Source organism: Thamnophis elegans, chromosome 1, assembly GCF_009769535.1.
Source record: "Thamnophis elegans isolate rThaEle1 chromosome 1, rThaEle1.pri, whole genome shotgun sequence".
NCBI classification, from domain to species: Eukaryota; Metazoa; Chordata; class Lepidosauria; order Squamata; family Colubridae; genus Thamnophis; species Thamnophis elegans.
The window spans coordinates 59,557,886-59,571,446 of NC_045541.1; the positions used below are offsets into that span (position 1 = coordinate 59,557,886).

At 39.2% G+C, this 13,561-nt stretch overlaps 1 protein-coding gene across 1 annotated transcript in view; it reads left to right on the top strand.

Moving 5' to 3' along the window:
- The window catches only part of GYPC (glycophorin C (Gerbich blood group)), an 80,356-nt gene extending 71,352 nt beyond the window's left edge, over positions 1-9,004 (top strand). Inside the window, exon 3 of the mRNA XM_032222113.1 lies at positions 8,581-9,004. Coding sequence (XP_032078004.1) covers positions 8,581-8,777 — 197 coding nt within the window. The 3' untranslated portion in view covers positions 8,778-9,004. The remainder of the gene's footprint in view (positions 1-8,580) is intronic.
- The last annotated feature ends 4,557 nt before the right edge of the window (positions 9,005-13,561 follow it).

Below are 13,561 nucleotides of genomic sequence, written 5' to 3' on the forward strand. Positions count from 1 at the left end.
GGCCTCTTCAGACCATCCTCTCATATAAGCTGACAATTCTTGAAATTCCTGTACATATTCAGGCACAGTCTTTTTCCCCTGTCTGAGGGTCGTAAATTTAATTCTAGCCCGGCGCTCAGTGAAAGGATCATCAAAGCATCTTCTCATGGCTGCCATAAAACCATCAAAATTCCTCAGGAGAGGGGAGTCACTATTATGTAATCCGACCATTCAGTCAGCTGCTTTCTTCTCTAGGGCCATTAACATTATTCTCACTTTAGCTTCATCAGAATCCAGTTCAGGCCCATATATTTGCATATAATTCCAAACCTGAATTATAAACAACCCCAATCCACTGGGTTCTCCATCATATTTTACGCTTAAGGGTGGGACCTTAGCCATCCGACGTCGCCTGCCCCCCCCCTCTCGGAATGTCTCTAGCTGCAGGGGGAGCGGTCGGTGCTGGGTCTTCTTGTGCACATTCCCCTTTGGGCCCCCCATTCTCCCTTAAGCTAAGCAACGGGTACCTTCTATCTAGTTCCTCCGCCGGTCCTCTTTCCACACCACTCTCTCGAGCCCGGCGTTCACCCCACGCCTCTTCGAGGAGTTTCATGGCTTGGGACATCTTGTAGTCTTCATCCTTAGAGCCACGTCAGTCAGCAGCTGGTTTCCTGGGCCTCCTCTTCGTGACTCCAGTTAGTGGTTCATCAGATTCCTCTTTCTGTCCCACTCCCCAAGTCCACCTGGGTCGAACAGTAGGTTCCTCCACTCTCAGGTCGGCCAGCATTTCCATTAATGATGGAGCTGCCGTTGCTCCCATTTCTTCCTCCTGGTCACTGCCTTGTAAAGACATTTTTTTTTCTCTGTGAGGGCACCCCCCTCGGAAGGTGTTCGCTCCGGGTTGGGTGCGAGGTGAGACTCAGCTTAATGTCAGGTGCTCCTTCGTTTAATAATCAAGAAAGAAACCACTCAACTCCATGCTTAGAATTAAGTGTACTTTTACTAATTACAAACGTAGCAAAGCAAAGCTGAGTCTGAGTAAATTGGCGCGAAAGCAATAGATATCATGTATGATTCAATCCCCTCCCCTTGGCACCCCATTTCATAGTCCAATAATAATTCACCCAACCGGGAAGAAGGCAGGGCTTAGCAGTGAGAAGACGGATTTTCAGGCTATTCCTGAAATTCCCCTATTCCGAAGCACTTGGCCGGTTCTTTTTTGGACCCAAGCTGTCCCGGAGAGACAGTGAAAGGTAGGAGGAGATCCAGTGACCCCAGAGATGTTCGCAAAGTCTCTGGGGGGCTTGGAATTTAACCTCCTTTGCCAGTGACTTCCGGATTAGCCACAAGGCTAACTGAAACTGCAGATAGCTCCAAAGAATGGCAAAGTGTTTCCAGCTGGTAAGGTGATTTTATTACTCAGAGAAAGACAGTCCGCATAAAAATTCAAGCTAATTTAAATCAAAGAACAGAAGAATCTAGTGGCGATTTCGATCTCTTTATTGGTTTATGGACGGTGGTTACCCTATTTTTTAAATGTTTTAAATGCTATTTACATGGACAAAGGATAGATTACTCCAACATCTCCTCTGATCCTCTGCAAGTGGGCTGTAAACCAATTCACTATAATTTGGCTCCTTACAACTTGACATTTTTATTGCTTGGCTGGATTGGTCTAAGATCAGATAAGATTGTACAGTTCCCAGCTTGTTTTTACTTGCAAATACCTCAGAGTTTCTAAAGAAAAAATACTAACTGCGTACAAATATGGCGTCTATTCAAGCCTCTATTCAAATGATTTCTTCGGCACTACAAAAATTATCTGCCACACATGATAGAATTGAGAGGAAACTGGATTATCTGCTGTTACTAGCAACAAAATATGAAGAAAAAAATGAGAATGTTGAACCTTTGAATGTTCTTCAAATACAAACGAGGGATGTCAGAGATAAAGATTTTCAACTTGCTGATACTCGGGGCAACTGGTTTACCTCTGAGGGAGAAAAAGATGGAATGTCTGAAGGGGGGGGCAGCCACACAGAAGATTTACTTCGAAAGACAGGGCGCAGGAGGAGTGAAAAGCATTAAAGAATTTATACTTTATGAAATACCATCTGCAAAACTTTTGATACCACCACTGAGAATTAAAGACAAGCTGATAAAGGAAATAAACGGAGGACGGCAGCATTATATGAGAGGCACCATAAGCAAAAAGGTGCAAAGATTTTTTTGTATGGACTTGCTCATAAAGATGTTTGGAGAATTCGACCTACGAATGGCAACAGGATTAAGGAAGTTTTGTTACTGGAGAGACACAGGCTGATAGATGGAAGAATACAATTTAAAACTAGCTAAACCTAGTTAAATTCATTTGTAATAGATATAGTTGAATAATAATTGATAATGATAGTAATGTATATAATGTTGAGTTGCTATGATAAATAATAATTGGATATGAGAAGGGAAGGTTAGAAATATTTTTGGACTATATATAAAGGTTATTAATCACAATAATTATTACTATAAAAAATAAAATAAAACTATATACAGTTAAATCTTAACTAATATGGGGAAAATGCTATGATATACGATATAACTACATAAAGAAAGGAGAGTGATAATAAACTATATACATGGAGGATGGAATTTTTGGTATTAAATATTATGGATGTTTAGCTAAAACAGGATTTGATGTTAATGGAGGATTTTATAAACAAGTAAATGAAATGCTAGCATGTGGTTATGGATTAAATCTTTGGCATAGTTAAGGATGAAGGATGTTTAAACAACTGTAGTCAACTAAAAGTGGAGGTATGATGGTAAACATTTGAGTTAAGATATTTGAATTAATATGAATTAATGGAAGAGATGCACAAAAACTTGTACCCAGCTGATATACTTTTTTATAACATATACTTGTTGTGTTTTTTTTTCTCTCTGCCTTGTTTTTTACTCTTCTTTGTTTTGATTTTTTTTCCCCACTGTTGTGGGCATGTGTTGTTTATGTAACAAAAAAATAAAATAAAAATTATTATAAAAAAAAATAATTCACCCAACCGTCAGGTGGGAGATGTCTTCAAAAAACATCATCAGGGTGGAATGCTGGACAGTTGGCCTTGGCGGGAAACTCCCTTTTTCCACATGCGCAGATAGATTGTCAGGACAGCTCCTAATAACAATCCTCCAGTACATAATGATTCCCCTCCCAAATACCATGCCCCCCTCCCCATTTCAATGGCAGCCGAAAAGCAGCAGTGAAGCAGAGGCTGACAGTTACATCTATATGAACATTTAAGGTTTCCCAATGTACAGGCCCTAGTTAAATTCATGAAGACATGAAAAAGAGAGAGGAGCAATAATTCAGGTCTCAGACTACTTACAGAACAAATTGAGAAATGCAACTGTAATACAGAAGCTCATCTAAGACCCCATGATACATTTTATATTCCAAAAATATTGCCAAACCACCCCCTTGAAAAATGGAATGTTTCCGATGCCATATCTATCTGTCTGTTTGTCTATGCGTTGGTCTGACGGTCTGCCTGTCTATCATATATCAGTAGAGATATTAGGAAACAAAAATCCCTTCAAATTATTATGCAACAAATTATGTTGCAAGTAAAGGAATGAACAAGAGAGAAAACAATGTTGGAAACATAATCAGAATGCTACATACAGCATTCTTCTTCTCTTCTCTTCTTAAGCTCTCAGAAAGATGCAGGTATTATGTCATGCTTTGTGTACAGGGCTTTGCATGACTTCCACAGAATATTTATTTTTACACAGTGCATATCCTGTATGCTATTTTCTGTTACATTCACAACCAGGAGGCACCGTATAGAATAACATAAGGCTACCAGTGTTTGAAGAGTCCCTGTAAGGATGAAGGTGATCACATGATGGGTATCTTATGACCAAATGGTTGTTTGAATGTAGATGTAAGAGATCCTCAATGCACGCCATTTATTATAGGAACAATATGGGTCTTAATATATATGCTTCTGCCCTCACCAGGAGAATGAACGAGATTTGGAAATGATTTCGATTATTACATCCCTGAATCACAGGTTATATGAAAAAGACATTTAATCAAGACAAGGGAGCTGGAGAAAACCAGCCTGAAGTGTAAAATAAATTAAAATTGCTGATTTAAAAAAAAATGCTTGTAGATGGAGCAGCTGAAAAACAAAGTTAATAAAAGAAGAACAAGACAATGTAGACAAACAATTGGTTGGAGAAAAAGGTTTTTTTTTTAAAAAAAAAAAAAGATGGTTTAGAGAAGATGGAGGTAGCAATGCAAAATATCAATCATTTTGCTGAAAAGCATTCAGTCTAGGTATATTAAAACCGCAGTGATTCAGGAACAGGATGTGCTAATATCCTCCAGTGTTTTCTTCCCTTCCCCTGAAATATACTAATCCAGCCACTATAGAATTGATTTAACTTTTTTCTGGAAGTGCTTCTTTGATAAGAGTAAGTGGTTTGTCTTGTTCTGGTTGTTTTCTGGCTCTCAGATAGACTTATTCTGAAGATATCAGAATATCAGAGAAATTAAAGAAGAAAAAGCAAATAAAAATGGAGATCCGAAAATGATTCCTATTTTTTTAATCCTAAAATAGTGGAAATCCAAACATTTAAAACAAAGATAGAAGAAATCTGTTTATACTAGTACCTTATATAATAATCTCGAAAAAGAGAGAGAACTGTTAATGGAAGATTATTTTGTTATTTAGTTAGAAAGTGACTAAAGAGTTGATTACCCACATCCCTATAAAGGATATAAAAGCTATAAAACCAAGGAAACGAAGGGAGGAGTTAAGAAGAAAGATAAGAAATAGGAAAAAGAAAAGGAAATTACAGTATACCTCAAACAAAAGAAAAACACATCTCTGATGACCCCTTCCAACAGGATAAATGTTCATCCTGCTATTAGACAGAAGGATTTTTTTCTGATGTGCCTCTAATAGTAACAGTGAAATTGTTAAAAATATTTTTATTTTTGCTGTTGGAAGAAATGTTCAGTTCCAAGTAGGGAGAAAGACACTGGAAACATGGTGACTGTTTGGAAAGATGGTTTTAATGGTGGATAGGATCACTTGCCTTGAAAATGTTGAATGAAGAAGAAAAAAGGGGAGAGATGCTGAGAGTGCCTGAGTTTTATACCCTCTCTGGGCTTTTGAATTTGAGCTTGTATTCTGATTGGTTGTCAGACTCCCATGGGGCCATGCAGGGGGTAATTCTGTACGCTGTTCTGAGTCCCAGGTTTGGTTGAGCCTTGTTCGGTGATGTAATCTTCCCAGGTGCCATGTGGTGAGATGGGTAGAGGGCTAATCCTACCTTTGTTGGAACTTGTGTGAGGGCATTTGTCTATAAATAGACCTAGCTATCTCTTTATCTCTTAAGTGCGGACATCTGCTGTGGGCTATTGAGGATGGTGGGGGCTATTAAGAATGAGTCTGTTTCTTGCCAAAAACATGTTTCTCCATTTCTCATCCAAGGAAATATAATATTCTGCCTTTTTAATATTTCATTTTTCTAGGAGAGGGGTGAGTACTAACTTCCTACACTGCCAAGGAAGAGAAACAAGAGAGAGGCAACAGTGTCATAATAATATGTAAACTTCTAGCTTATTTATGTTGAGGTGCTAGCAGCAGTATCTTAAAGGATATTTATCTGTACCACAAATAAACTAGGAATAATTTTTCTCTCCAAATCAAACCTGGCATAAATAATTACATATTACTTATGTAATTACATATGATTCTGTGGAGGTTACTTTGGGGCAGGCATGCACTAGATTATGTTTAAGAGATTTGGAATTGGAGACCAATAATTTGATCGTTTGGTTGAGCCCATCTAATGATCAGAAAAGTAGCACGTAATCATTTCTTCCAGTCTTCCCCAATCCTTAAAACTCCCTACCAATTCTTTGACAAGATCTCCTGCTACTGCTGAGTTGCTAAAAAGGGATGCATCAGTCAATTTCTGGTCTATTTTGTTTCTGGTTTTACAGGACCCCAGATGTTATTATCCTAAAGCTTTACAATGTTAAGCCTCCTCTTCTTCCTTTTCCCCACAAGTCACAGGAGACACAGATGAACAACTGTCTGTTAAACAAAAATGGTTCCCTAGTGAAAACTGCCAAAGCAGAAATATGTTACAGCAATTGAGTTCTAATCCCATTAGCATCTTGTCATGATACAACATTATTTTAATATAGTCAAGATTTCAACAGAGGTTCTAATGTTAATTATTGTGAGCTTGTTTTGAGATCTCAGGAAAAAGAGATTGTCTTAGAACCCAACATTTGGGCTGTGCATCCCTTTTGAAAGCATGTTCTCCCCCAGTGGTGCTTTGAGCAAAGCACACTTCAAAGCAATGTGTCCCCTGATTCTAAAAAGTGAAGTGAAGCTGCCATGGTGCTTAGATTCACATTGCTTCTGTGGCATTGAATGTGCCAGAAGAGATTTTGAAACAACACAGCGTTAAGCAATAAAGCACATTGCATAATTGCTGTACCGTGTGAAGAAGAAACATGACCACTTTGCACATGCCTATTATTTCTAGCCTAATACTATGCTTGCTTTAAAAATTGAACTGTCCACATGTGGGAACCACATCACAAACAGTGAACCAAATTAAAAGTGCTAGATCAATACCTCCCAGCGTCCGATAAGATCACACAGGATGGGCCTTCTCCGGGTGCCGTCGACTAGACAATGTTGTCTGGCGGCTCCTCAGGGGAGGGCCTTCTCTGTAGCTGCCCTGGCCCTATGGAACGATCTACCCCCAGAGATCCGGACCCTCCCCACTCTCTCGGCCTTCCGAAAGTCTACTAAGACCTGGCTATTCCGGCAGGCCTGGGGCTGTTGACCTCTTGAATGAGGTCCAGCCCCACTAAGGTTGAGTGCATGATGTGTCTTTTTAACTTGCTTTCTCTCTCTATTTTAAATTTTTTAGTATTCTTTTTAGAGTTGTTTTTATGTAAGCCGCTCAGAGTCCTTCAGGATTGGGCGGCATATAAATTCATTAAACTTTGAACTTTGTATGCAGGCTAGTTGGGTAGGCAGAAGTAAAATAACTTGGTTGCTAAGCAACTATCTTTGCCTTTTGTGCCACGGTGTGATGGCACAGTAGTTAGAATGCAGTACTGCAGGCTACTTCTGCTGCCTGCCGGCTGCCTGCAATTTGGCAGTTCGAATGTTACCAGGCTCAAGGTTGATTCAGTCTTCCATCCTTCCGAGGTGGGTAAAATGAGGAGCCAGATTGTTGAGGGGCAATAGGCTGACTTTGTAAACTGCTTAGAGAGGGCCATAAAGCATTATGAAGTGGTATATAAATCTAATTGCTATTGCTATTGTAACATCACTTATTTCACTAAGTGTTTCTTAAATTCTCAACCAATCTCTGATTTCCCACCAGGGTTTTTTTAAGATCCTCTGATTCACTCCATAAGCTATTTAGTCAGAATTATGGAATGAGCCATTGGCAGGAATGGTGAAGAAATAAAATTGTGTCAAATGCCCACTACATCAGCAGCAAAATTCACGAGGCCCTCCTGCTCATCTTCTACAAGCTGAACTGGGTTTGCTCTCAATTAAAACTTGCATTGATCAACTTTAACAATTTATGAATTTATTTCTTGAAATGAGTTTAAATTCTGGCTAGATAGTACTTGGATTTGTTCAGGCAACGAAGTAGTTGGAGGTTGCATCGGATTATATAGGAGCCAAGGTGGCGCAGTGGTTAAATGCAGCACTGCAGGCTACTGCTAGATCAGCAGGTCAGCGGTTCAAATCTCACCGGCTCAGGGTTGACTCAGCCTTCCATCCTTCCGAGGTGGGTAAAATGAGGACCCAGATTGTTGTTGGGGGCAATATGCTGACTCTCTGTAAACCGCTTAGAGAGGCCTGAAAGGCCTATGAAGCGGTATATAAGTCTACTGCTATTGCTATTATATAATCCTTACACAAATCTAGAGCCAGTTCTCATTTCAATTTTTTTTAAGGCTCAATATTATACTGTAGTCTTCCTCAAGTTGAATGTCTATGGAGATTCTCTGTCATCCAGGTTATGGTTGTCCCAAAGGTGATTTTTTTTTTTTTCCAAGCAGCAACTTGACTTTCTGGTTTTTCTTTGAAGATGTTTTACTTCTTGGATGAGAACAAAAAAACGCCTTCAAAGAAAAACTTGAAAGTCCAGTTGCCTCTTGAAAAAAGCACCTTTGGGAACTTCCTGAAGCTGGTCTTCTCTTGATGTCTTGGATAAAACAGTTAGAAAATATCACCATGTTGGCCCAAATAAAGATCAATAAGTTAACTAGAATGAAAACCAGGGCATCTTTGTGCTCCCTTGTTTTGGTTTTTCTTTTTTTCTTTCGCAATACTCTTTCTGTCAACCCATCCTAATCATTACAATGTCAGGGCCCTTTGTTGATGTGGGGTTGTTATCTTTCTTTAAAAGTCCTAACAGAAGGCTTCCATGTGGAATAAATCAAAACCAGAACGTGTGTGTGTGTGTGTGTGTGTGTTGGTGGGGGGTTACTTAGGTTACTTGAAATCATTAATGGGAAAAAATTGAAATGTTTCTCCCTTTCTATAGGTGTCATTGCAGCTGTGGTCTTAGTCTTGATTTGCCTCTTGGTGTTGATGCTGAGATACATGTACCGGCACAAGGGCACCTATCATACCAATGAAGCAAAGGGAACTGAATTTGCCGAAAGCGCAGATGCTGCTCTGAAAAATGACCCTACCCTTCAAGACGCCATGGATGAGAACCGAAAAGAATATTTCATCTGAAAGCAAAAGCGGGCCCCCTTGAGACACCCTTTGTTTTTCTCTCCTTCGCAAGGGGCAGGATATGGAGATTACACAAAAGAGAACAAGGCAACTAATTGAAATATTGCTGTTTAACAACAGCAAAGACTGGATGCCAGATCTATAGCTGTTTATTTGATTAACCATACACCACTCGGTTCAATATCAGATGAATGGAAAGAAAAGTTTCAGGATGAACGATTTAACTGATAGCAGATAAAAGAATCAAATGTCAAATCCTGACATTTGGCAAATGTATGTATGTATGTATGTATGTCTGTCTGTCTGTCTGTCTGTCTTTGGTTATTCGGGTTTTGTCCCGCGTAAAATTAGAAGTGTCTTAGCGACACTTCTAATTTTACGTGGGACAAAACCCGAATAACCAAAGACCTACATACTAACACCCGCGAAAACCTCAGAATATATATATTCTGAGGTTTTATAATATATATATATATATATATATATATATATATATATATATATATATATATATATATATACACACACACATACATACATACATACATACATACATACATACATACACACACACATTCATACATACATACATACATACATACATACATACATATATATATATACATACCTGGGTTGATGGAAAGCTCCTTCATAGATACACTGATTCATCCATATTGATATAATACCTTGAAGTGAATTTATAGCAGCAAAAAAAAAAAAAAGGAAGCTGGCCCAAGAATGTTGGGGGTCATTCATGTATCTAGATTTTTCTTAACATGCATAAGCTTATCAATATTTTCTTGATCTTTCTTTCTTTCTTTCTTAGAATACCCTGAAGTTTTTTCTGCTTTCTTGTGTTTTTTAAAACAATGACCTAGCAATCAGATTCTCACAGGAAAAAAAATGCAGGAAAAGGTAGAAAAAAGTTTTTAATATGAAAGAATGTCTTTTCTGGATAATTCTTGCAGTGGACATATATAAGAGATGGGTTTATTGACTTCTCGGCTTTTAATGCCATATCAATTATTTTGAACTTGTACTTTTGTTTTAAGTAGTAGAGCTCCCTACCTCCATTGGGTACTACTTGCTCAATTTTGAGAGTGATCTCAGATTTATAGTAGCAGTTTAAATTGATTGAGGCAGTTCTACCTCAACAAAGGGTGAGAATTGTAGAAGCAGATGCAGAACCAATCATTTAAGTTCACATAGGGGAGTCTTTTCTTCTATTTTGGCTGAAAATGGAATGAGATGCAGGGAAAAAAGTGCTTGGTTAGTCTTAGCACCAGCGGACCCAAAATATCACTCTCTTTCTCTCCCCCTTCCCCCAGCAAACTGGTTTTAAATTATGCCCCATTTCTGTGACTAATATAACGTACTAGTCATGTTAGCTGTTTGACAATTTCCCCATGATTACATTTTGGCTGGAGCTGCAGTCATAATACTAGAGGGGATTAGCAACGTAACTTTTGTAGGAACAATAGTACAATGGCAGTAATATTAGTACAGTGTTTTACTTCACTGCTCAAATTATAAGTCAGAGAGCTTTTATCCTTGACTTTACTGATTGCCTTTTTATTGTTTATACAGTACAGTACAGGAGAATCATAAATTAGCAAAACAATGAAATAACTTTGGAGTTGGAGTCTGAAGAGGATTGTGCATTTCATTAAATGTCTTTTTATATTTTGCCTGTATTAACCCATCAAGGATAGTACAGTCCAGATTGACCGCTGTAGATATTACTTTGGCAGGCCAATTCCCCCCTCCCCCAAACTCCAACAAAAAGCTCTAAATTTTACATTATGGACTATCCTAATCTCATTTTTAAAATCCTGTACTAAATTATCTTCAGAAATATTTGTCGCATGTGGACAAATATGCTGTGTGACCAGGAAGCAAGCACATTAGATGCTTCTCTTCAAATTGATTTGATTTCAGTCATGTGAGTGAGTTCAGTGAGTAGCAGATTTGGGATAGCAATGAAATGTGGATGGAGTTTAGGTGTACATACATATTAGTGTTGTGTTTCAAAAAATTTTAGAACCTCTTCTGTGGGTGTGGCCTATTGTGTGGGAGTGGCTTGCCAGCCATGTGACTGGGTGGGCGTGGCCAACTTGTAAAATGTGGTAAAACTCACTTAACAACGCTCTTGCTTAGCAACCAAAATGTTGGCTCAGGAACTCTGGCATTGAAGCACGCAAGCCTTAAAGCTGTTAAATTACAAGACGCTTGCACCCCTAACCCTTTAGAAAAAAAACACCAGGGGTGTTCAAACTTGACAGCTTTAAGATTTGTGGACTTCAACTCCCAGAATTCCTCCTCTCGCTCTTCATCTTGCTGATGTGCCGGGGAGGGGGGGGGGGTGTTGGAACCGGTTCAAAACAGCACTGTAGATTTGTGGAACCTCTTCTATAAAAGAGGTTAGAACTGACAGGAACCCACCCCTGGTACATAACCTTTGTGAGCTACGGTATTGCTTTGGCTATAGTGGCAAAACCATCCAATAAGCTCAATTCCTGGTAATGTCAAGGTCATATCCATGTAACTTTCCTGGAAAACAACCACTGTTCCCCCTTCTTCTGAGGTCTGTTTTCATCTTCCTGACCTAACCCCATGTTGGGATTTCATAATGATCTCCCATATTCTTTCTAGGCTATGTATATATAACCATAGGAAATTCAGTTTCTGAATGTGTATGATTTTTCACTGTCCAGCATTATTTTTTTTAATCACAGTCTCATCATTTATAACACATTGCTGTTTTGTTGACAACTCTAACCTATGATCTTCATCTTTCTGGTGATTGGAATCATATTTAATTCCTGGGAGTGGCAGGAGTAATTAAGTACTATAGTGGATATAAGCCGAGATGGAAAATAGGCGAAATGATGTTATTCACTTCAGGAAGCTGTCATTTTCTAGATTTATTGTTCTACTTCCCTTCTGAATTTGGTTTCTTTCTTTGTTTTTCTTAGCAACTACTCCTAAAGAAACATTAAGCTTATTCTAGAGCTTGTACAATGTTTTTATTGTGTTTTCTGCCTTAATATAATGAGAAGCTATATTAGCAATTTTAATAATTGTGCCATCAAATTATAGCAGGGCAATTTAAGGAATTTCAGGTCTGCCAAAAGGTGCCTTATGTAGCCTACCTCTGCTTTAACCAAAGAAAAAGTTCAAATGGCTTCACTCTCTCTCCTGTCTCTCTTTTTTGGGGATATTAAAATATAGGTAAATAATTTAATTTCCATTGATTTCTTTCAGAAATGTTTTCAAAAACGTTTTGTTTCAGTGTTTGTTTCCATTCGTGGTAAACAGTAGCTTGGGAGAGAAATCTTTCTCACTCCTTATTTTCAGGACTATACCAGGGTGGGTTCCTGTACCAGTTGATACTGGTTCACTGTGTGTGTACTTTGCTCGCACATGCACAGTTGACTGTAAATGCAACGGCAGAAGAGACCAATGAACCAGTTCAGGGGCATGGCTAGCCTGGGTCACTCTCGATTCTGCGATTCAGGCCAAATTGCCACTACCAGTTTGGCCAAACCACGAGCAACCCATCTTTGGACCACAAAAGACTAACCTGGTAAGAACATATGGTGGTATATCTTTGTGATATACCACAAAAGACTAACCTCTAAGAACATATAAAACACACAAGAAATATCAAAACACAAAATTGAATTATGCCCATATAGGAATAGGAATAGGAATAAGTTTATTTATAGGCCGCCCTTTTCCCTGAGGGGACTCAGGGCGGCTAACAACTTATAGGGAGGGGATACAAACAGTAACATATAACATAACACCTAATTAAAAAATAAACAACATTCATTCAGCATTCGGGTGGGGGCGAATCAAATCTTTACCCCCAGGCCTGGTGGGATAGCCAGCTCTTGAGGGCTGCACGGAAGGTCTGAAGGGTGGTGAGGGTACGAATCTCCACGGGGAGATCGTTCCAGAGGGCCGGAGCTGCTACTGAAAAGGCTCTCCTCCGCGTAGTGGCCAGCCGGCACTGGCTGGCAGATGGCACTCGGAGGAGGCCTAATCTATGAGATCTAATCGGTCTCGAGGAGGTAATTGGCAGGAGGCGGTCTCTCAAGTACCCAGATCCACTACCATGTCCACTACCATGCTTATTAGCCAACAGGAAAATCACAGGAACATTTTCTTTTTTGGCATTTGATAGAACTCCATGCGATTGGTTCAAGAACTTCACTTTCACATTACTTCATCACTTGTTTTATTTTTAAAATAGTTACATGCACTGTTTTAAGCCTCATCCTCAATAGGTTGAGCCAATTCTGGTTGGATCCTGCAGGTATCCACATACCATGACATGAAGGACTTTATAGGTCGAAATCATAGTAATAGCAATAGCACTTAGGCTTATATACTGCTTTACAGCGTTATCTAAGCGGTTTACAGAGTCAGCATATTGTCGCCAACAATCTGGGTCTTCCATTTTACTGACCTCGGAAGAATGGAAGGCTGCGTCAAACTTGAACCTGGTGAGATTTGAACTGCCAAATTGCAGGCAATCAGCAGAAGTAGCCTGCAGTACTGGACTCTAACCACTGCACCACTGCAACTCTTACTTTAAAAGCCCTTGCAAAGCCCTTGTAGAAACTATAGCCTAAGTGCAACATACTCTTAGCATTAAATAGTGTAGCACAGAAGATACAACATTTTGGACTAATCTTTAAAGATAACCTCATACAGGTAGTGCACTCTGCGCAGAAGCGCAGAAGAGCTCAAATACAGGTAAGGAGCTCAGGTGGGCC